The 24,493-nt window shown below is 44.9% G+C and overlaps 2 protein-coding genes across 3 annotated transcripts; one reads left to right on the top strand and one right to left on the bottom strand.

Annotated features, from left to right (window-relative positions):
• The first annotated feature begins 12,112 nt into the window (after nt 1-12,112).
• LOC120046348 (telomerase RNA component interacting RNase-like) lies at nt 12,113-14,103 on the top strand. The gene is made up of 3 exons (XM_038991509.1): nt 12,113-12,927; nt 13,285-13,362; nt 13,467-14,103. Exons 1-3 carry the CDS (start codon nt 12,658-12,660, stop codon nt 13,569-13,571), a joined length of 453 nt encoding a protein of 150 aa, XP_038847437.1. The 5' UTR covers nt 12,113-12,657; the 3' UTR covers nt 13,572-14,103.
• A 231-nt stretch (nt 14,104-14,334) lies between these two features.
• Nucleotides 14,335-24,442, bottom strand: LOC120046346 (ubinuclein-2-like). 2 transcript variants are annotated; one of them, XM_038991507.1, is made up of 17 exons: nt 23,839-24,442; nt 23,334-23,465; nt 23,105-23,212; nt 22,554-22,664; nt 22,339-22,445; nt 21,694-22,159; nt 21,009-21,079; nt 20,755-20,884; nt 20,477-20,583; nt 20,237-20,347; nt 19,229-19,372; nt 18,890-18,940; nt 18,743-18,785; nt 17,490-18,617; nt 16,825-17,029; nt 15,124-15,192; nt 14,335-14,924 (listed from the first exon to the last, which is right to left on the bottom strand). In XM_038991507.1, the coding sequence occupies exons 1-17, from the start codon at nt 24,148-24,150 to the stop codon at nt 14,857-14,859; spliced, it is 3,363 nt and encodes a 1,120-aa protein (XP_038847435.1). In that variant the 5' UTR covers nt 24,151-24,442; the 3' UTR covers nt 14,335-14,856. The 2 variants fall into 2 exon arrangements, with proteins under 2 accessions (XP_038847435.1, XP_038847436.1); XM_038991508.1 differs by having other exon boundaries at nt 14,335-14,903.
• Nucleotides 24,443-24,493: the final 51 nt, after the last annotated feature.

Genomic DNA, 24,493 nt, shown 5'->3' with positions numbered 1-24,493 from the left:
CCATACGCACAAAAAGCATATCTCTCAAATGTTGTGCACAAATTTGTTGACATTTTTGTTAGTAAATATTTATTCTGTGCCATGACAATCCATCCACCTGACAGGTGTGGCATATCAAGAAGCTGATTAAAGTGCATGATCATTACAAAGGTGCACCTTGTCCTAGGGACAAGAAAAGGCAACTACAATGTACAGTTCTGTGACAACACAATGCCATAGCTGTCTCAAGTTTTGAGGGAGTGTGCAATTTGGCATGCTTACTGCAGGAATGTCCTACAGAGCTTTTGCCAGAGAATTGAATGTTCATTTTTCTACCAATGTTTTAGAGAATTTGGCAGTATGTCCAACAGGTCTCACAACCAGTGTCGTGTGGGTGAGCGGTTTACTGATGTCAACGTTGTGAACAGAGTTCCCTGTGTTGCGGTTATGCTATGGGCAGGCATAAGCTACGGACCATGAACACAATTGCATTTTATCGATGGCAATTTGAATTGTCGTGCCATTCATCCACCGCCATCACCTCATGTTTCAGCATGATAATGCACGTCCCCACGTTGCAAGGATTTGTACACAATTCCTGGAAGCTGAACATGTCCCAGGTCTTCCATGGCCTGCATACTCACCAAACATGTAACCCATTGAGCATGTTTGGATGCTCTGGATCGACGTGTACGACAGGGTGTTCCAGTTCCCGCCAATATCCAGCAACGTCACACATGTCCATTAGCAATATACAGTATGAGTCAGTGTTTCCTCTCCCTCACTCTTAGGTGGTCATTTCATTCCGTCCATTTTGTGATGGTAAAACCCTATTCAAATATATTGGCAATGGACACTGTCCAATTGCAGTATAACATGTTGAAACTGGCAATATACACTGCTCAAAAAAATAAAGGGAACACTTAAACAACACAATGTAACTCCAAGTCAATCACACTTCTGTGAAATCAAACTGTCCACTTAGGAAGCAACACTGATTGACAATAAATTTCACATGCTGTTGTGCAAATGGAATAGACAAAAGGTGGAAATTATAGGCAATTAGTAAGACACCCCCAAAAAAGTAATGGTTCTGCAGGTGGTGACCACAGACCACTTCTCAGTTCCTATGCTTCCTGGCTGATGTTTTGGTCACTTTTGAATGCTGGCGGTGCTTTCACTCTAGTGGTAGCACGAGACGGAGTCTACAACCCACACAAGTGGCTCAGGTAGTGCAGCTCATCCAGGATGGCACATCAATGCGAGATGTGGCAAGAAGGTTTGCTGTGTCTGTCAGCGTAGTGTCCAGAGCATGGAGGCGCTACCAGGAGACAGGCCAGTACATCAGGAGACGTGGAGGAGGCCGTAGGAGGGTAACAACCCAGCAGCAGGACCGCTACCTCCGCCTTTGTGCAAGGAGGAGCACTGCCAGAGCCCTGCAAAATGACCTCCAGCAGGCCACAAATGTGCATGTGTCAGCATATGGTCTCACAAGGGGTCTCCATGAGGGTGGTATGAGGGCCCGACGTCCACAGGTGGGGGTTGTGCTTACAGCCCAACACCGTGCAGGACGTTTGGCATTTGCCAGAGAACACCAAGATTGGCAAATTCGCCACTGGCGCCCTGTGCTCTTCACAGATGAAAGCAGGTTCACACTGAGCACATGAGCACATGTGACAGACGTGACAGAGTCTGGAGACGCCGTGGAGAACGTTCTGCTGCCTGCAACATCCTCCAGCATGACCGGTTTGGCCGTGGGTCAGTCATGGTGTGGGGTGGCATTTCTTTGTGGGGCCGCACAGCCCTCCATGTGCTCGCCAGAGGTAGCCTGACTGCCATTAGGTACCGAGATGAGATCCTCAGAGCCCTTGTGAGACCATATGCTGACACATGCACATTTGTGGCCTGCTGGAGGTCATTTTGCAGGGCTCTGGCAGTGCTCCTCCTGCTCAAAGGCGGAGGTAGCGGTCCTGCTGCTGGGTTGTTGCCCTCCTACGGCCTCCTCCACGTCTCCTGATGTACTGGCCTGTCTCCTGGTAGCGCCTCCATGCTCTGGACACTACACTGACAGACACAGCAAACCTTCTTGCCACAGCTCGCATTGATGTGCCATCCTGGATGAGCTGCACTACCTGAGCCACTTGTGTGGGTTGTAGACTCCGTCTCATGCTACCACTAGAGTGAGAGCACCGCCAGCATTGAAAAGTGACCAAAACATCAGCCAGGAAGCATAGGAACTGAGAAGTGGTCTGTGGTCACCACCTGCAGAATCACTCCTTTATTGGGGGTGTCTTGCTAATTGCCTATAATTTCCACCTTTTGTCTATTCCATTTGCACAACAGCATGTGAAATTTATTGTCAATCAGTGTTGCTTCCTAAGTGGACAGTTTGATTTCACAGAAGTGTGATTGACTTGGAGTTACATTGTGTTGTTTAAGTGTTCCCTTTATTTTTTTGAGCAGTGTATGTGTAATGGACATATCACAATGGGCATTTACCATCACTAATTGGACATGCTGTTACATTGCTGAAACGCCGACTCGTTGAACTCAGGACGGCCTAGCAGTGCTAGTGATTCCTCTCCCTTGCTTGTTGGTGTTCATTTCAGCCTGTCAATTTGGTGATGGTAAATCACTGCTTAAATATATTGGAAATGGACAGTGTCTGTTGGACATATGATATGCCAGTACCAACATTTGCAGTATAAAATGTTGGCACTGGCAATATACACTACATGACAAACTGTGGACACCTGCTTTTCAAACATCTCATTCCAAAATCATGTGCATTAATATGGACTTGGTCCCCCTTTGCTATAACAGCCTCCACTCTTCTAGGAAGGCTTTCCACTAGATGTTGGAACATTTGCTGCATGGATTGGCTTCCATTCAGCCACAAGAGCATTAGTGAGGGTGGGCGATTAGGCCTGGCTCGCAGTCTGCGTTCCAATTCATCCCAAAGGTGTTCGATGGGGTTGAGGTCAGCCAGGTTCTTCCACACTGATCTCAACAAACCATTTCTGTATGGACCTCACTTTGTGCACAGGGGCATTGTCATGCTGTAACAGGAAAGGGCCTTCCACAAACTTGGAAGCACAGGATCTTCTAGAATGTCATTGTATGCTGTAGCGTTAAGATTTCCCTTCACTGGAACTCAGGGGCCTAGCCCGAACCAGGAAAAACAGCCCAGGACCATTATTCCTCTTCCACCAAACTGTACAGTTAGCACTATGCATTGGGGCAGGCCGTTCTCCTGGTATCCACGAAACCCAGATTCAGCCGTCTTAGACTTGTTGGAAAGGTGGCGTCCTATGACAGTGCCACGTTGAAAGTCCCTGAGCACTTCCGTTAGGCCATTCTACTGCCAATGTTTGTCTATGGAGATTTCATGGCTATGTGCTTGATTTTATAAATCTGTCAGCAATGGGTGTGGCTGAAATAGCCGAATCCACTAATTTGAAGGGGTGTCCACATACTTTTGTGCATATATAGCACAGGTGAAACACCTTCCTTCTAATGAGATGACCAACCAGCACAGGTGTAATACAGACTAACTAACAAGGTGACACCAATCAATGCGCCCCACTTGCTAACGTCCAACCTCTGAATATAAAATGGAAAAACCAAATCCTGTAACACTGGTGATATTGTTACTCTCAGCACCAATTTGTAAGTCGCTCTGGATAAGAGCGTCTGCTAAATGACTTAAATGTAAATGTAAACAACAACAAAAAACGGTGTCCGTTTTTTTAATGTAATGTGTAGTATCTGTGTAGGCTGAATTTGTTATATATTCTTATGTTTGTCATTTTTCTGCATAACATCCTACTCTTCCCAACAGCAGAAATATATGTTGGTAGGTCAAGGCTATGTATGTGCACATGGAAGTCAGTGATTTATGTTTACTATAGTTTAATGAGGCAATACAAATGTGATGTGACTAAAATGAAAGGACATTTGGTTGACAAAAATGGCCCACTATTTTCATCATTTTGAAAATAACTACGCTAAATTATTATTCAACTGACAAAAATGTGACTAAGACTTAATGATATTTTAGTCATAATGACGAAGACTACATGTGGGATGAATTGGTATGCCGACTGCAAGCCAGGCATAATCGCCCAACATCAGTGCCTGACCTCACTAAGGCTCTTGTGGCTGAATAGAAGCAAATCCCTACAGCAATGTTCCAACATCTAGTGGAAAGCCTTCCCAGAAGAGTGGAGGCTGTTCTATCAAATGGGGGACCAACTCCATATAAAGGCCTATAATTTTGGAATGAGATATTGGTCATGTAGTGTACATCTTGAACAACGTTATTAGGTGGTGAAAGCATGAAAAGGATATTTTATATGACAATAGAACCAGATAGGTAGTCCGACCAGATAGCTAGGTCCGGCCAGCCAGATAGCTAGGTCAGCCAGCCAGATAGGACCAGTCGGTCGGATTGGACCAGCTGGCCGACTGGTACTAGATAGCTGGTACTAGATACTTAGCTATCTGGCTTGACGGACCTACCTGGCTAGCCGGCCGGACCTACCGTGCAAATGTAACCGATGTGAAATGGCTAGCTAGGTAGCGGTGGTGCGCGCTAGCAGCCTTTCAGTCGGTGACGTCACTTGCTCTGAAACCTTGAAGTAGTGGTTCCCCTTGCTCTGCAAGGGCCGCAGACTTTGTGGAGCGATGGGTAACGACGCTTCGTGGGTGACTGTTGTTGATGTGTGCAGAGGGTTCGTGGTCGGGGCGAGGGGACGCCATAAAGTTATACTGTTACATTGGTGCCGTGACCCGGATCACTGGTTGCTGCGGAAAAGGAGGAGGTCGAAAGGGGGGTGAGTGTAACGGATGTGAAATGGCTAGCTAGTTAGCGGTGGTGCGCGCTAATAGCGTTTCAATCGGTTAGGTCACTCGCTTTGAGACCTTGAAGTAGTGGTTCCCCTTGCTCTGCAAGGGCCGCGGCTTTTGTGGAGCGATGGGTAACGATGCTTCGTGGCTGTCAGTTGTTGATGTGTGCAGAGGGTCCCTGGTTCGCACCCGGGTATGGGCGAGGGAACGGACATAAAGTTACTACTGTTACACAACCAATCTCCACGCCTTGTACTAAGACACTGTAACCATTTGCTGAAGTGTCAGGCAAAAGCAAAACATCCTCCTAAATGAAGGACTCGCCACTTTTTTGTAACTCAAGCATGCATGGTGTGAAGGGTTTTTTATTTTTATATCTGTCTTTTTCTTTATATATATTTTTAATCAGTGCATAGAGGGTTATATAAAAATAAAGGTGAAGGACAAGTTTGTAGTCCAGTCTATTCTAGTATTTTGCACTACAAATAAAATGGGGACACCTGTATTTGAAAAAGCCAGTGATGAGGATATTGTTTTTGAAAATTGGCCTCCAGTACGGTAGATGACGACACATGCATTAATTTACTAGGCTAACTGATGATTGACGTGACTGAGGTGAAGAGCTTTTTGAGTTCAAGCGACATGGATACAGTAACCATTTGAACAGTTTGCTACTACAGCGTATGGAGGAGCAGAAAGATCGTGGAGATGTGGATATTGACAGCGAGGAAGAAGGAAAGGACTTTAGGGAAGCGGTATGGTGAGGAAGATTGGCGTCACGTACAAAAAAATATCCTGGTTGCTCAGAAATTGAACATGACGAACGTGAGGATGAATTACGTGCGGTGAAGACCGCGGAGTTCGAGCCTCGCCCCAATGATTCTGGCCCAGTGCGAGTGAGATCTTTTCCTTTTGGCTGATCCATACGTGGTGTCAGGTTGGGTCGAGAAGGGCTCGGGGACTGTGTGAAAGAATCTTGAAGTGTAGTCGTGAAAATACCTGTGCTTTGCTCTCCGGAGCAGGGAGTCATTGAAAGAAGCGCTAACTGGGGTGGCGTTAGGTTCTGACACCCGCCGTTTGGTGCAACACAAACCTGGTGGAGAGCGTTGTGAAGCAGAGAAGACTGTCTATCCTGCTGAGTTTTGATGCAGTCTTGACTTGATAAAGTCAAGTTAGGATGTGTCAGTTATTCCGTGAGCGCTTTTGTCCCAAAACCATTATGGGGTTTTAGGTGCCAAGTTTATGGTCATGTTGCAGCAGTGTGTAGGAAGGAGATGTGAGAAGTGTGCAGGAGGGCATGAGACAAAGGAATATGTAGTATTGGTTAGGGGTAAATCAATCCCCGTACTTTTACCAAAAGTGAACATACAACAATATTTTTCTGAGACTATTTCCCAGATCCTGTGTAGACAGTCATGTAATCTTTTAACCTTATCTCTATCGAATGATCCATTTTTGCATTTTTGTTTAACCTTTATTTAACTAGGCAAGTCAGTTAAGAACAAATTATTATTTACAATGAAGGCCTACCAAAATGCAAAAGGCCTCCTGTGGGGATGGGGCTGGGATTATAAAAAATTATAATAAATATAAATATAGGACAAAACACACATCATGACAAGAGAGACAACACAACACTACATGAAGAGAGACCTAAGACAACAACATAGCAAGACAGCAACATATGGCAACACAGCATGGTAGTAGCACAAAACATGGTACAAACATGAATTGGGCACAGACAACAGCACAAAGGACAAGAAGGTAGAGACAACAATACATCACACAAAGCAGCCACAACTCTTAGTAAGAGTGCCCATGATTGAGTCTTTGAATGAAGAGATTGAGATAAAACTGTCCAGTTTGAGTGTTTTTTGCAGCTCGTTCCAGTCGCTAGCTGCAGCGAACTGAAAATACGAGCGACCCATGGATGTGTGTGCTTTTAACAGAATATAACTGGCAGAACGGGTGTTGTATGTGGAGGATGAGGGCTGCAGTAGATATCTCAGATCGGGGGGTGAGGCCTAAGAGGGTTTTATAAATAAGCATCAACCAGTGGGTCTTGCGACAGGTATACAGAGATGACCAGTTTACAGAGGAGTATAGAGTGCAGTGATGTGTCCTATAAGGAGCATTGGTGGCAAATCTGATGGCCGATTGGTAAAGCCGCTCGAGAGCACCCTTACCTGCCGATCTATAAATTATGTCTCCGTAATCTAGCATGGGTAGGATGGTCATCTGAATCAGGGTTAGTTTGGCAGCTGGGGTGAAAGAGGAGCGATTACGATAGAGGAAACAAAGTCTAGATTTAACTTTAACCTGCAGCTTTGATATGTGCTGAGAGAAGGACAGTGTACCGTCTAGCCATAGTCCCAAGTACTTGTATGAGGTGACTACCTCAAGCTCTAAACCCTCAGAGGTAGTAATCATACCTGTGGGGAGAGTGGCATTCTTCTTACCAAACCACATGACCTTTGTTTTGGAGGTGTTCAGAACAAGGTTAAGGGTAGAGAAAGCTTGTTGGACACTAAGAAAGCTTTGTTGTAGAGCATTTAACACAAAATCTGGAGAGGGGCCAGCTGAGTATAAATGGATGAGAGAGCTTCCTACTGCCTGAGCTATGTTGTTGATATAAATTGAGAAGTGCATGGGGCCTAGGATTGAGCCTTGGGGTACTCCCTTGGTGACAGGCAGTGGCTGAGACAGCAGATGTTCTGACTTTATACACTCCATAAAGCGACCAACTCAGGATACTTTTTTCACCCCTTACGTACGTCTATGTTTGGGTGTGCAAGTTTGTATTATTATTATTATATCCATTATTACTTAGTCAAATCTCCAGTAATCGATTATACACACATACAATATCTATTTTTTTCATATCTTCACAGAATCCATATATAACGTTATAAATCTTAGTTGCTCACGTCAACACCACTCAATGTGCATTCCCCAATGACTCTCCGTTGCTACAAAGCCCGTTGCAACCATACTCCCCACGGAACTGCCCGGCTACTCATTGGAATAATGCGCCACATGTACCTTGTGATATTACTATGATGGGCAGTGATGGACGGAACCATCACAAATAACTGTTTTATATCCACATTTATTATCAAAATTTCAATCAACTTATTATGCAAATTTCAAACTTATTTTTCCTAAATTCTAATTCTCTCATAACACATTCACACTGTACTGTTCCCAAAACACACTCATCAATTAGTTGTTTTCTACAATATTTTTGTTATAACCTGCAGGAATATTGTCTAATTTCTATCTCAAGGTTAGTTCCTGGGATACCGTAACTCATACATTTACATCTTTCTATAATTAGCCATGGTATTACCTCTTTAAATACTTATGTTACACACTACTGATTTCACTAGTCATGGACTGTTCCCCTTCGGGACCACACACCCAAGGCTTTTAATCAGTCACTAGGTTCACTAGTCATAGAGTTCTCATGGAACTTCCACACCATAGTCTTTCACCTAGTCCTAATTTCGCTAGTCACAAATCTCTAAAAGAAAATGTATATCCTAGGCTTTTAGTTAGTTCCCACTAGTTTTACTGGTCATAACATTCCTTATTCAAAAGACATCACATCCCAGGCATTTAACTAGTACCTACCAGTCTCACCAGTCATAGTTGTTCCTTTTACAGAACCCCACCACCTAGTCTTTTGATCTGGTAGAGACCCCATGGGACTTACTTAATCATTGTTTCCAAGAAATTTCAGTCTCACCGTTTATTTATCTATGTTCGAGATCCCGTATTTACCCACCAACGCTCTCCTCTTGGATCTTAGGCAGGTCCCAGCTGAGTGTGGGCTTCCCTGAGTCTCCTAATTTAGGTGACTCCTGTGCACAGTTTAACCCAGGACCTCAGGAGCAGTCAGTAGGTGAAGGTTGGAATCCCATCCTCGTCGCCAAGAATGTTGTGGAAATTCTAATCAAGTGAGAGTGAGAGAGACTTGTTCTTCAAACAATCAATCTTTATTTGATATCGATTCATTATTGCAATAGTGGAGCTGGTCAACGAACCACCCGTAGGTGATTCGTTGAGAGCCCATTGATTCTGAGTTGGGGCTTGCCTTATATAGCCCGACCTTGTAACATTTCCTTAATCCACCACAACTGTTTCAATGTGTCGAACCAACAGATATCTACTGGATGAGGTGGCCAAATATTCTGAGTCCTTTGTGTTCTCCTGCGTGTACTAAGAATTGTTTGTTCTTAGAATAGAGGATAAGGAGAGACTTCGTTCATGCAAGTTTCAGAGTACAGAGGGTGGGAATAAGAACATGAGATGTGCACAGCCGTGGTGAATTAAGTACAGAGTTATGTGAAAACAGCAACTTTCACAACCAGAGTAACAGGATTGTACACACCTATCATTTATATAAACCTTAAAGTAATACTAATACAAATTTTCCCCTTAGCTATGGTTGTCAATCACAGAAAATAGATGTGGTGGTAGCTGCAAAGAAATACTTCCATTTACGAGATTTTACTTTAGAAGAGTTCCAAGGTGTGTTGAACAATAGACAGTGTCCTGTCCTCCTAGGCTGCCGGCCTGGTGTAAGATCAAATCAAATTTTATTTGTTACATGCTTCGTAAACAACAGGTGTGGACTAACAGTGAAATGCTTACTTACGGACCCTTCCTAACAATGCAGAGAGAAAGAAAATAGAGAAATAATAGAAAAGTAAAACAAGTAATAAAAGATACACAATGAGTAACTATATAATGGGTACCAGTACCAAGTCGATGTGCAGGGGTACGAGGTAATTGAGGTAAATATGTACATGTTCAGGATCCTGTTGGTTCCAGACATGGTGCATCGGTACCGCTTGCCTTGTGGCAGAGAGAACACTCTATGACTTGGGTGGCTGAAGTCTTTGACCATTTTTAGGGCCTTCCTCTACCACCTTTGGGTTGTCTGCAAACTTAATGATGGTGTTGGAATCATGAGCGACCACACAGTCTTGGTTGAATAAGGAGTACAGGAGGGGACTAAGCACGCACTGGGACAATGCTGGGGGCAAAGGCCAAAAAAACTATACATACAATGCCTTCATCAAACAACACTGTTTCACGATGCATCAGTGACATGGCAGGAGATGTTTTGAAAGAATTACTGCTTCGCATACAAGCCAGTGAATTCTATGCGTTACAGCTGAAAGAGTCAACAGACGTGGCTGGCACAGCTCCTGGTATATGTCCGTTACGTTTATGGGGTGTCAATTAAGGAAGACATCCTCTTCTGAAACCACTGGAAACCAGGACAACAGTAGAGGATATTTTTTAAGTACTGGACAGCTTTGTGACATCAAATGGACTTTGGTGGTCAAGATGTGTTGGTATCTGTACTGATGGCGCGAACACCATGACAGGGAGACATAGTGGAGTGGTAACGCGTGTGCAAGCAGTTGCTCCTGACGCCACTTGGGTACACTGCAGCATCCACCGAGAGGCTCTTGCTGCCAAGAGAATGACTGACAGCTTGAAAGATGTTTTGGACACTAAAGTGAAAATGGTTAACTTTGTTAAAGCAAGACCCCTGAACTCTCGTGTATTTTCTGCACTATGCAATGATATGGGCAGCAACCATGTAAAGCTTTTACAACATACCGAAGTGCGCTGGTTATCAAGGGGCAAAGTATTGACACGTTTTTTTAAATTGAGAGACGAGTTTAAAGTTTTCTTTATTGTCCATAATGTTTCCTTGTCTAAGTGCTTGCATGATGACAAGTTTCTCACACGACTGGCCTATCTGGGTGATGTTTTTTCTCGCCTGAATGATCTGAATCTAGGATTACAGGGACTCTCCGCAACTATATTCAATGTGCGGGACAAAATTGAGGCTATGATTAAGAAGTTGGAGCTCTTCTCTGTCTGTATTAACAAGGACAACACACAGGTCTTTCCGTCATTGTATGATTTTTTGTGTGCAAATTAACTCAAGCTTACGGACAATGTCAAATGTGATATGGCGAAGCACCTGAGTGAGTTGGATGACACAAACAACTGGATTCATTATCCCTTTCATGCCCTGCCTCGAGTCCACTTACCGATATCTGAACAAGAGAGCCTCATCGAAATTGCAACAAGCAATTGTGTGAAAATTTTATTTAATCAGAAGCCACTGCCAGATTTCTGGATTGGGCTGCGCTCAGAGTATCCTGCCTTGGCAAATTGCACTGTTAGGACACTGATGCCCTTTGCAACCACTACCTATGTGAGAGTGGATTCTCGCCCGGGCCTCACTAGCATGAAAGCTAAATACAGGCACAGACTGTGTGTGGAAAATGATTTAAGACTGAGACTCTCTCCAATACAACCCAACATTGCAGAGTTATGTGCATCCTTTCAAGCACACCCTTCTCATTAACCTGTGGTGAATTATTCACAATTTTCAATGAACAAATAACGTTTTATATGTAAGATGGTTAAACAAAGAGCAAAATTATTGATTATTATTATATTATTATTTGTGCTCTGGTCCTGGAAGAGCTCTTTGTCACTTCCCACGAGCCAGTTTGTGACAAAAAATCACACTCATTCTTATGTTTAATAAATGTATCGTATAGTGTGTTTGTGGCAGGCTTACAATGATGGCAAAAAACAACATTTAAGAGTGCGCTAGTGCTAGAGGGGGTACGCTGCTGTAGGTTGAATGTTTGAAGGGGTACGGGACTATAAGACCTTATTACTGATGAATGTGTTGTTTTTTTGGGGGGCTGTGTCTTTTTTTATGTTTGTATTTTGATGTCTGGTAGTTTCTGTAATTCAGGGCTGCTCATCTGTAAAAGAGACCTTGGTCTCAGTATTCAATACCTTTATTTCACTAGGCAAGTCAGTTAAGAACAAATTCTTATTTACAGTGACGACCTACACCAGCCAAACCCTGACAACGCTGGGCCAATTGTGCGCCACCCAATCACAGGGTGTCTGTATTGATCCCTCAAGCACTGAGATGCAGTGTCTTAGACCGCGGCGCCACTCGGGAGCCCCAAGTATGACACCCTAATGAAATAAAGGTTAAATAAAAAGATAGGGCCAAGTAGTGGAATAGTAGGGAGGTTTTAATGGGTGAAGGGTTAGTTCGTAGGGCAATTTTTCTTCCCTTTATCCTCCCCTGTAATGAATTCACACTCCAGAACAGTAAGACACAGCCCACACGGTAGGTGGCGTCATGCACCTCTAACGAATGTTTGCGGACCGCCATAATACCATAGAATAAGAAGATTGACGTGCTGACGTAAATGATAAAACGAAATTCAACATGGCCGATAACAAGTGAAAGAAAACCACATCTGGACAAATGTAGCCAATATATCAGTAATATACTTCACTTTGAGAGTCGTTTGAAAAAATATATTATTATATATAGCTAATGTGGTTGATTTGTGTTTTGCAATAGTTTAGCTACTCGTGACACAATTGTTTGGTCATTAGTAGTTGACATTTTTCGAATAGCTAGCAACTACAACGCTGACGGGGCTAACGGTAGCTAGCCTCCAACAACAAGTCTGCTTTTTTTTCGCCGCGAGGACGTGCTAGCTCGCTGGGAGGCGGACAAGTGTCGCTCCGATTGATTTATGGATTTCCACGTTTTTTATTAGATGGCTTCGTATGCTAGCGCCTGTGCCTCGAAGTTTTTTGCTTAGTTCGGGGTTCGGGTGGAGTCTGTCACAGATAGCATTTTTTTGTCAAGTAGCTAGCCGGCTTTAGTTTGTGTTGACACAAAACGACCAGAGAGCACACCACTAGTTGCAGAAAGGACTAAAGGAACTGAGCCCTTATACGTGAAAAAAAGCTAACATGGATCCGAAGTGTGGATACAACAGAAGACATCAAAACAGCAGCGATTCGAGCAGTAACAGCCCGGGGTCGCCAGCCAGTCCTGCACCGGGAGTCAGCAAAGCAGCAGCGGCCAATACATTTGCTAATGATGGAAGCTTTATGGAGATGTTCAAGAAAAAAATGGAGGAAGAAAAAAGGAAAAAAGAAATGGACCAAGGATGTGGTGATAAAAGTACTGCTGACGGACAGTCGACACAGGAAAAGAAGACTCCGAGTGTGACCAGCTTTGTAAGGGGTTTGGCAGTTGTTAGCTAGAGATTGTAGCCAATGGCAATGTCTCAATTAACAAATTACAAGCTTTTTTTTTTTATCCACCACACACAGCTCACGTTAGTGAATATTTACATCACCATAAAGGGATACATTCACACGTGGAGATGCACTGCAGTGTCACCAACAAGTAACCTGAGATCAACATCAGGTCTAGACATTGGAAAGCATTCATTAGCTACTCAAGACTTCAGGAATGTTTCCCGTGATAACATAGGCTTGTTCTGTGTTCTCTCGTCTTGTGTAGTCTCCATCATTGGCAGTCCACCCGCAAGGGCTCGTATAACGGTTTCAGTCTTCTATCCCCTAACCCAGGTGGGGAAGCGCAGAGGTGGCTCTAAATTGGCCCTCAAGACTGGCATGGTTGCGAAGAAACAGAAAGTGGATCCTGAGGTTCAAGAAATATTTTTTCCTGGTCGTTTTGTCATGACATTGTCTTCATGAAATGCCACTTGTGTCCTCTAAGCCATTGTCTAATTATTTATTCTGTTTTCCAGATGGAGGGCAAGGGGGATGCCTGGACAAAATACATGGCAGAGGTGAAAAAGTATAAAGCCCACCAGTGTGGCGATGATGACAAAACCAGGCCCCTGGTCAAATAGACTCTGGAGGACCTTTAGAAAGAAAAACCAACAGGGATTGGGACAGCCATCAAACCTTCTGCATACTGCCAGACTCTTTACAGCTGTAGAAGTGATCACCTATTTAATGTTTAATCTTGTTTTTCCTGTTTTCTTTTTGGGTTTAAATGAATGTCAGCTTGTGGGGCAATAGCATTTTGATGTGGAGTTAAAAAGGCTTTTGGGATTGTATTGGAGTACATTACTGGTCCTGCTTGATTATTTAAGGGTTATGCTGTCAGGATTGTCATGAGTAAGTTTCTGAGTTTGTTTGAGATATGGCATTTGATGTCTGCTAAATTATAAGCACCGCCCATTGACCTGTATGTTGTGCCTTGGGTGGACCCAGAACCCTAAAGAACCTCTGTGCTGTTTCAACCTCAGTCTGGTGGCGGCACAGAAAGTTGTGCAGATTCATTTGACCTTTTGGGCTGCTTTGGATAAGCAACTGTCAGGTAGTGTCTCCGGTTTGTTACCCATCAAATAAACTTTTGATTAATCAGACTCCAGGTAGCATGGTAAAGTGTTTCTTTGCAATGCTGACCATTTGTGGATTTTAAGAGCCAATATTGATATACTTTAACTTTTCACTATGTGGATGTTATTGGCTTGTTTTCCATTTTTATAAAAGTTATGGAGTGTAGTACTTCATGAAAGTGAGTGAAGGCACAAGACATGAGGGAACAGAAGTACCTGTGCTGATGACCATAGAAAGTCACCAATATACAATTTTGTTATAATCCTGCATAGTTCATGGCTTGTTTTATTGAATTTGGTGGAGTTATGTACAGCAAAAAAAATACAGCTCCGGTCCCTAAACAAATTCAACATTTAGTAACATTTCTTACAGGTCTAGATAATTATATTGAAAAAGCACCACCAAATAGACACACTAACCCAGGTATCAGAGAGGGAGGGTTACACAAACAAATTTGCACACTGACGCTAAATAGTGCATTCACACACACAAACCAACCTCTCATTCATTCTCCCTCCCTGACCACAGTGATAAAGGTCTGTTCTGTAAACATGACAAAAACAAACTTGTCATTAAGCCTTACAATTTACAATATTAAAACAATTATCAAATTGCTGTTTAAAAAATAAGTAACAGCCGGAAGATTATCGAGAGGGTCCAATTCCCCATTTCAGGCCCATCCTGTGTTTGGGCAGCTTCTGTTAATCATTCAAAGTTGTCCTAGTTCCTGATTTGTCCTGATAGCTGTCATATCATAGTGGTTGTCCTCAGTGTTCCAAACAGGCGTGGTCAAAGAGACTTCCTCTTCACATCCCCTCCTTGGGTTTGATTGACATCTGGACAGGAAGAGTAGAGTTCTTGAAATATTGATAGGAAACAAAAACAAATATTTAAACATAACACAAATGACAACCACCAACATGACGAAAGCGACAGGCATGCACAGAGACTACGGAGGGTCAGACAGGGAAGATGTCTTTTTTTTCTTCTTGGGGACATTTGAAGTGACAGCGGGCTGAAAGGAGAGAGCGGTGTCACAGGGAGGGCAGATTTTACCTGAGAAAGCGAGCTGTAAGTGAGGAGGCAGAGCAACCTGAGACCCTGACTGGAGACTCTTTAACAGATCTGAGGAGAGACAGTAGGACATGGGAGGGAGGAGGAGACACACAGGAGAGTGTAGGTCAAGGGCATGGTGAGATAGGAAAGGCAGTGTAGACGAAACAAGAATGGGAAGCAAGACAGAAGAAACGGGTTGAAAGGAAAAGAGATGAGCCAGGTCAAATAGTAAATGGATGTAAAAGCACAGGAGATTAATGGAAGAACAACATTTTAAAGAAAAGGCAGAAGGGGAGAAATGAGGGATGAACCAAAGAAACAATATGGGAGAATGTCAGACAATGGAGAAAAACATTGCAGGCTTCCAGACACAGCATGGGGATTTAACACAATGGTCCAACAACATAAAATACACAAAAACAAACTATAGACATACCCAGACATCAACATACACAGACTAAAGCAACCCCATCTCGATCAGCTGTTCTACATTCAACTTCTGCTACGTTACAGCCTTATTCTAAAATTGATTAAATCACCCCCCCTTATAACGATAAGGCAAATACAGGTTTTTAGAAATGTTTGCAAAAAAAACTGAAACGCCACTCAGTATTTTGTTGAAGCACCCTTACCAGCGATTACAGCTTAGTCTTCTTGGGTATGACGCTACAGTCGGAGGTCCTGAGCGCTCTGGAGTAGGTTTTTATCAAGGATCTCTTTGTACTTTGCTCTGTTCATCTTTCCATCGATCCTGACTAGTCTCCCAGTCCCTGCCGCTGAAAAACATCAGAACAGGACAATGCTGCCACGACCATGATTCCCCATATGATTCCCCACCTGGCCAATCCCCATAGGGATGGTATTGGCCAGGTGATGAGTGGTGGTTGGTTTTCTCCAGATGTGACGCTTGACATTCAGGCCAAAGAGTTCTTTAGGTGCCTTTTGGCATACTCCAAGTGGGCTGTCGTGCCTTTTACTGAGGAGTGGCTTCCGTCTGGGCACTCTACCATAAAGACCTGATTGGTGGAGTGCTGCAGAGATGGTTGTCCTTCTGGAAGGTTCTCCCATATCCACAAAGCAACTCTGGAACTCTGTCAGTGACAATCGGGTTCTTGGTCACCTCCCCGACCAAGGCCCATCTCCCCCGATTGCTCAGTTTGGCCGGGCGGCCAGCTCTAGGAAGGGTCTTGGTGGTTCCAAACTTCTTACGTTTAAGAATGGAGGTCACTGTGTTCTTGGGGACCTTCAAAATGCTGCAGACATTTTTTGGTAGCCTTCCCCAGATCTGTGCCTCAAAATAATCTACGGACAATTCCTTCGACCTCATGGCTTGTTTTTGGCTCTGACATGCACTGTCAACTGTGGGACCTTATATAGACAGGTTGGTGCCTTTCCAAATCATGTCCAATCAATTGAATTTACCACAGGTGGGCTCCAATCAAGTTGTACAAACATCTCAAGGATAATTAAAGGGAAACAGAATGCACCTGAGATCAATTGAGTCTGAATACTTAAGTTCATTTTTATTTTTAATACATTTGCAAACATTTCTAAAAACCTGTTTTCATTATGGGGTATTGTGTGTAGATTAAGGCTGTAATGTAACAAAATGTGGAAAAGTGAGGGGGTCTGAATACTTCCCGAAAGCACTGTACATTTTTCAGTTTTTTCTTGTTTCTGTGGACTGGCTGTGTCACTCACTCTGGGTCAGGGAGAATGCTGAGCTGTTGCTGGCTGAGGAGCCGCTGGCCCCGGTGCTGGAGCCAGCTGTGCCCCCTAATGGGGGCAGGTTTAAGAGTGAAGGAAACTGGAAGGGCAGGGAGACGGGAACCAGCCCCCCCAACATCCCAAAGCCCAGTGGGAGAGATGGAGCAGAGCCAAGAAGACTGCTGCTGGCTGAGGACACCTGGAGAACAAAAGCATATAATTAAGCAATAAGGCCCGGGGGGGGGGGGGGGGGGGGGTGGTATATGGCCAATATATTACAGCTACGGGCTGTGCTTACGCACGACGCAACGCGGAGTGCCTGGATACAGCCCTTAGCCGTGGTATATTGGCGATACAGCATAACCCCCTGGAGGTGACTTATAGCTATTATTAACTGGTTACCAACGTAATTAGAGCAGTAAAAATAAATGTTTTGTCATTCTCGTGGTATAAGGTCTGATACACCACGGCTTTCAGCATTCAGGGCTCGAACCACCCAATTTTTAATTAGAAATATAGACCCAGACCAACAGACAACATATACAAACACATAAATACACAGACAACACAAACCACACAGTAGATGATAAACTAATTTTGAACATTTGCTGCACCATGAACGTGTCCCACCCAGCTACCATCTCTTACTTCTCACTTACCTGTGGCAACTGAGAAGAGACAGACTGTGTGGAGACCGATTTAATAGGCGTAGCCCCCTGAATGGTTCCACCTGCCAGCCTTTGTCGCTGATTGGCCGAGGCTGTGGTAGGGGAGGGACTGGATCCCGAATGCTTGCTGATGGATGAGGTGTTGGTAAGGCTGGTGTTGGCGCTGCTGCTGATGATCTGAGAGGGGGTCTTCTGCCCTCCTGGAGGGGTGTAGCTGCCCTGGACCAGTTTGGCTGGCCCTCCCGGAGCACCTGAGAAAGGTGGACGGAACCCTGCTGGGCTTTTGGAGGAGTACTGGTGCATACTGGAAGCTGCCTGAGGCCTGGGATTGGGGGAGGGTGAGGAGAAGGTGGTGGGCGTTAAGGGGATGGGGAGGCGAGGGGTGAGTTTGATGATGGGTGAGGTGCTGCTGTGGGAGGACTTGGTGAGAGTGGCCTGCATGGGGGTGATGAAGTTGGACTGCTGCTGAGCTTGGGCTCCTGAGAGAGAGTGGGAGAAGGAGGGAGAAGGGGAGGGGAGAGGGGTGTCACCGTTGTTGGCTTTAGTATTATTGCTGCCAAAGCCCTTCTGATTGGGGGGTGGCCGTGGCTTAGGCTGGGAGTGAGAGCCGGGAGCGTTTGCTTTACTCAGTGCCGTCCCAGCAAGCCTCTGACTGCTCAGCACTGATTGTCTGTGAGCCTGAGCCAGGGCACCTCCACCCTTCATCGACCCCAACCCCTCGCTCCTCGCTGAGGACGGAGAAGGGGAGACGGTGGGAGGCCGAGAGAGAGAGGAGGGGGAGGAGGTAGAGACGTAAAGAGGTGTGTTGGAGCTGGGTGTGTTGATGGTGCTCTTCTTGTGCTTCTGGAGGAGAGGTGAGGCGTGGAGGGAGGACAGGGCAGTCTTGGGCCTATCAGGGGAGCGGGGACTGTCCCCTTGGACCAGGCCCTTGGCTGCGTTGCTGAGGAGGGCCAGGGCCTGGGAGATGGAGTCCAGGGCGGGGGCGGTCAGCTCTTCATCCAGGGAGTCCAGCAGACAGATGGTCTCAGCGGGGGACTGGGAGGGCCGGCAGGCCACTGGGGCAGCAGGGGAGGGGGTCGCACCAACTGAGGGGGTGGATCTCTGGACCCAACTACCCTCCTGGATCACCAAACAACATAGGAGATAGAAAGAGCAAACAATTAGTGTGATCTAAAACTATTCAAACAACAATGGTATTGAAATGACAAGCATGCAAGCAGTGCATCAGACTGCAAAACACTAACCTTGGGTTTAGACTTGGGAGTAGGAACCATCTTTTTCTTGGCTCTGGATAACAGTGAAATCAAAAGGAAAAATAGTGCATAATTAAGAACACCAGTGTTCTTAAAAATCACTATATTTAAGTAAAGTATATCAAAGTAATGACTCACGGATTGCCAGTAAGGTGACAATGAACCATGAGGCTCTCTTTGAATAGCATCCTGAGGAGGAGAGGAACGTGGAGAGATTTTAATTTATTTTCCTTTATTCAACTAGGCAAGTCAGTCAAATTCTTATTTACAATGACGGCCTACCAGGGAACAGTGGGTTAACTGCCTTGTTCAGGGGCAGAACGACAGATTTTTACCTTGTCAGCTCATGGATTTGATCCAGCAACCTTTTGGTTACTGGCCCAAAGCTCTAACCACTGCCGCCCCATGTGGTGTGGTGAAATGCAAACTAGGTTAAATGGTCAAATTGTATACTTTTATGCAAACGCACACACTGACCTGCCCTGCATCCAGCCCTTGGGCCACAGTGGTTTCACCTCAGTCTCCATGAAGGCCTTGAGATAGTCCTCTGGAGACTGGGAGCTCTGGCCCTCCAGCTCATAGCAGCCCAGCTTCACCCTCACCAGGTTACACAGCAACATCCTACAGACCAACATGTTCCACCAACTATGCATTACAATTTCAGCTCCACTGTTGGCGAATGATTCGTTCTTTTTGGACAACTCTTTTTACTGACTCGAGAGTCATGATTCGCTTTTCTGGGTGACTCGTTAATTTTAGTCATTGGTTTGACTTGCTGGCTGCATTTAATTCTACAGCAGGATTAATACACACTCCCTCTGTCACTCCGGAGATGTGCTCCGACCAACAACTGTTCGTCATATGAGCGCAGGTAAAATAGATCATGCTGCAGGCAGCATAGAAAAGAAAAAAGACATAAATTATTGCATGGTGCAAGAATGAATGCTATGATGGACACAGCTTTGTAGAACCAAAAGATACGTGGCTTCTGCTCAACAAACTCAAATCATCGTGAACTGCAAACGATATTGTGCTTATCACCCTCACACCACTCAAGCAATGCATTCCGTCAAGAGTCGTTCACAATCGTGTCCGGTTGCGGCCACAACTAGACTTTGTTTCAAATGTACCAGGAAATAATCGTATTTGTATGCCTAGCAATCAACAAATATACATCGTTTAAAGCACCATTATACAAGTCTGTCACAAACGACATCTCCAATAAGCCCCTTACGGTGAACGACCTATGAACGAGAGGCTTGTAGAATTATGACTATTTCTAGTTTTTAGTTATCGTTCACCGGGGTCCTGCATGCTCTGGGCATTACTGACTCAAATGAACAAAATGAGTCGAAGGACTCATTCGACTGAACGAGTCGAAAAGATCTGAGTCAGTAAAAAGAGCCGAATGTCCCATCATTACACTAAACCAAAACACCTGTATAACATAATTGTATGACGTTAAATTCACAAATGAGAGCTCACCTGAGCTTCTCATCCCAGACAAACTTCTTGCGAGGTCCCATCACTCTCTTCCCAGGCTTCTCCTCATCCTCCTCTTCTGATCCGTTCTTTTCCCCCTCTTCTGACTGCTGTCTGTAAATACACAACCCAGAGAGAATATTGGACGAGGAGTGGAAAAATAGACAGCAAGGGACAAAAGGAGAGGTCTGAGAGGAAATAAGAGGTGAACAGAATGCAGGAGAAGAAAGGAGAAGGCCTTACTTGGCCACTTTGGCGATGCAGTCCATGTTGTATCTGGCGATCTGCTCTGGCATCACGCTGCACACAGCCAGCTTCAGCTTCAGTAGTGGGGCACGCAGACGGTCGTCCTGGATGACAGAAGATGGAAAAGGTTACAATCACGCACACCAGATGACACTCACGCCACACACTCCGTTAACAAACAATCTACAATTAGATAGAAGACAAGAACAGGCATATTATGTGCACACACAAACATACACATAAAATGTCAAACATTTTAGTGCATACATACACACCTGGATATTGAGGCTGAGTTTCTTTAGGCGTTTGAGCAGAGCCTCCTTGTTGCAGGGCACAAAGGCCTCGAGATGGGAGTAGACTGAAGAGCGCACTGCTGCCGGCTGCTCCTGGACCTGCAACTCAATACTGACCAACACACAGAGGAAGAGGGTTAGACATTGAGATAAACACTGACTAACACATGCAGAGAGATGGACAGGGGAGGAAAGACGGTTTGTTCTGTTGTAAAGAGCTCAGAGCAGAGACTCACTCCAGTAGGATGTTGTTCATGTCCAGCGTGAAGAACTTTTTCCTGCCCTCTTGATCAAACTGATGAGAAGCCTGTTCGTTGGAGAATAATTCAATTTCAGACATTCTCTAAAACAAAATATATTATGCTCAAATGGACACTGAAATGTAATGCAAATCAATCAATCACCTGCCCTTTCACTCCTCTAAGCCTCACCTTGTCGTCTAAGCCTTTCTTTTTGATTCCCTTCGTTACAGTACCTCTCGCTCTTGGCCTCCTCTCCTCCCTGCCTCCACTACCTTTCTCTCCTCTTCCTGACATTCCCCTTGCCCTTTCCCTTCACCCTCACCGTTCTGTCAGAGAGAGTTGGCACTTGTTTTCCCCTCATCATCTCCCTCAAAGAACATCACTGCTCTCTTGTTGCCACAGCAACCTCTACTTCTCACTCCTACTTGTGCCCCTGAGAGAATGCATGTGTTACTCTGGTCTCTTTAAGGAAGGAAATATCAAAATGGTGACAATCATCACTTTTCGTTTTGGGGGGGGGGGTCTATGCACTCCGTGTAATGTGCTTGAACATTTTCAACGAGCAGTGAGGGCCTTTAGACCCTACAAATAAAATAAAGAAACTGACTTAAGACCCAAAATATCTCTAAATATGAAATATATCTGCAGCTGGATTTGATTGAAGATGTCCGTCACTTACCACTCGGAGGTCCTCAATGCGCTTACTGAGAGGGGCAGACAGTCCATTAGGCAGAGGAGGAGGGGGCAGGAGACCTCCTTGTGCCCCCTGGACCCTACCCTGGACCCTACCCGGAGCACCGTTCTCCCCCTGCGCAGGGCTGGAGGGCTGAGGAGAGTCCAGCAGCCCAAAGTCCAGGTCGCCCATCATGTCCTGTAGCATGTCATTGTTATTGGCTGAGCCCAGCAGTGACATCATGGCAGGGTCGTTGGCCAGGTCGGCCATGCTGATGTCGTTGGGTTTAGGGTGGGCGTTGAGCAGGGCACTGTTGGCGTTGTTCTGGCCACGGGGCAGACCGGGGTTCTTCTTGCGGTTCTCCTCCTTCTCCCGCGTGAAGCGGCGGAGCATGGCAGCCAGATTCAGAGAGTCCTTCATCAACTTCTTCCGCTTCTTCTTCTCTGGCCGGTGGACATTCAGGCCAGATGCTCTGAAAGATAACATAGGACCGTTGCGTTGCTACATGGAGCTTGTTACAAGCCATAGACATATAGCATAACTACGAAGCACACTACTCAAGTCAAAGTCGGGCAATAAGTTCATACATCATATGAGCTTATACATCAGTTAACTTCAGAAGTGGCACAACAGATGTAGAACATTGCTCACCCTTGCTTTGGCATCCTGATCTTCCTGGGCTTTTTCTCATCCATGTTACTGCCATCTTGCTTTTTCATTCGCTTCTTTATCACACGCTCCTCACCATCTTTCAACTTCTACAGACAGGAGGAACAAAAACTGAGCTTGTCACATGATATAGAAATAGAGTTTAACACTGAATAACATTTGTTCATATATTGAAAAGGTGTGTGTGTGTAACCCACCTTGAAGTCCTCTCCCTCTGACTCGGAAGCTGCTCTGAACTGCAGGGTGCCAGTGTTGATGTAGAACCCTCCCAGCTTAGTGTTGAGGGAGGCTGGCACCAGCTCATCATACTGAGGGGAAGAAAGTAGCTAAGGGATAATCAACAAGGGGCTATGTATTCTCTGGAAAATAATAAACAACATGGAAGGTGTTGTTTTAACTCAACTTTTGCAGCTCAAACATAGAACATGTAAGAATGAACTGTAGCTATTGAATTCTACTGTGCTGATATACCGGGCATTATAGGGAAATAATGCCAGCTCTAGAATGCCCGTCAAGCCAATCAGGAAAGACTATTCAACAATGCCATGGTATAACAGGTTACAAACAGCAGATAAACTAATAAGCAAGTATGGGGGAGAGGAATGCAATGTGTTAATGAAAAAGGATCTATGATACAGGAGCTAGGGGTAAAGTGCAAATATGTTAAAGCATATGTTGATGCTTGTTTACATGAGTCTGTTCACAAAGGAAGGATTCTGCAGTATATGAGCAGACAGAGGGTACATACAGCCTCAGAGTTATCAATGAATGGGTCAGTCTCATCGTAGCCAAAACCAATGTCGATGAGATCCTGCACCCTGTCCTTCCTCTTCTTTTTCCCTGTATTGGCCTGTGACTAGAGGAAACAAACAATTACAGTTGACTAGGTGAAAATATACAATGCAAATGCAACGAAATCAATCTATTTGATCTATGTGTAGACCTATTTGTTTCCACCACAGAGTAAAGGGACCTACATATTTGCTCTCAAATTTCTTGGCGAGCGCCTCTACTTCTCTTCTCTCCTTCTCGATGTCTGCAAAGGGGTCGTTGTGGTCCAGGGCTGGCATCAGGCCTTTAGGAGGTCCTGGAGCAGGAGGCTTCTTCACCTTCAAGAGACAATCAGGCATGTCAGGAAATGAGATAGGTAAAATGGGTTCAACTGTGGATTCTTAGTAGCTTAAAATGTAATCTTAAAAGTTGTACCTCCAGCAAGATGGGAAATAGGTGTCATTAGCATATTATATAATTTATATAACGGTAATATAAACATTCATATGAAAATTAGAAGAACGTTATAGCCTACATGAAGATGGCATGCTTACATCATATCTAAGAATACTGTAGCTACAGTTGGCCAACATCGCTCTTGTTGACAACAGCACCATAGCCTCGAGAGCTTACACTTCAAGCTGCCTACGCGTTCACCGGCTCAACCTGCTGTGTTATCACTTGTAGCCTTGACTGATTTCACGTCTTTACCTGAGTAGATTGAACAAGTTCACTGTAGTTGAATTCAGCAGATCCCCGTTCGCTGGGTTCGGGCAAGGAGAGGTTCAAGCGCACTGTTACACGTTTTGTTTCCGCTGAATCCCCGTCACCGGCTTTCACGATACCGAATGGACTAGCACCAGTACCACCTCCTGGCCTGGTTGCTGCACTTCCACCTCCTCCATCTTCCCCCAAACTGATTTCGGCCTCATCTTCCCGGCGGCGTTTCTTGGATTCCGAAGGCGGTGCATTGTTGTTAAAAGAATAGATTGTGACAAACGGTACTTTTCTCGGTTCGGCCATTTGATGCTGACCGTCACAGAGCCCCTAGGTACGAACACACAAGGGAGGACGAGACTTCACTTAACTAACGTTACTGTAGCTTGCTATCTAAAATTGGGAATGTTCGACAACTAACGTTAGTTTACCATCTAGCTATATCAGGTAATAAAATGCCTTAACCCACACAGTGGTATCTTCTGCACCTCCCAGGTTAGCTCCGGGTCCTTTAAATCACGAGGAAGAGTAGTTTTAGTTGTTTCCATTAAATTGTTCGGTAGCTACCGCAAGGAGGCATCTGAAGTAGCCATCTTGACCATTATTATCATTATTCAGTGAGAGTAGTAACTGGGCGTGCGTATGAAAA

The sequence above is a fragment of the Salvelinus namaycush genome, chromosome 4, assembly GCF_016432855.1.
Source record: "Salvelinus namaycush isolate Seneca chromosome 4, SaNama_1.0, whole genome shotgun sequence".
NCBI lineage: Eukaryota > Metazoa > Chordata > Actinopteri > Salmoniformes > Salmonidae > Salvelinus > Salvelinus namaycush.
This window is presented reverse-complemented; position numbering and strand designations above follow the sequence as displayed.

Bases quoted from the DNA above. Each gene is read 5' to 3' on its own strand.
- LOC120046348 (XM_038991509.1), top strand. From the start codon at position 12,658: ATGGATCCGAAGTGTGGATACAACAGAAGACATCAAAACAGCAGCGAT. The intron at 12,928-13,284 runs GTAAGGGGTTTG...CCCCTAACCCAG, and splicing joins CTCCGAGTGTGACCAGCTTT to GTGGGGAAGCGCAGAGGTGG. The intron at 13,363-13,466 runs GTTCAAGAAATA...TCTGTTTTCCAG, and splicing joins AACAGAAAGTGGATCCTGAG to ATGGAGGGCAAGGGGGATGC.
- LOC120046346 (XM_038991507.1), bottom strand. From the start codon at position 24,150: ATGGCCGAACCGAGAAAAGTACCGTTTGTCACAATCTATTCTTTTAAC. The intron at 22,665-23,104 runs GTATGTACCCTC...TCTTCCCCTCAG, and splicing joins TCATTGATAACTCTGAGGCT to TATGATGAGCTGGTGCCAGC. The intron at 22,446-22,553 runs GTGGGTTACACA...TCCTGTCTGTAG, and splicing joins CAGAGGGAGAGGACTTCAAG to AAGTTGAAAGATGGTGAGGA.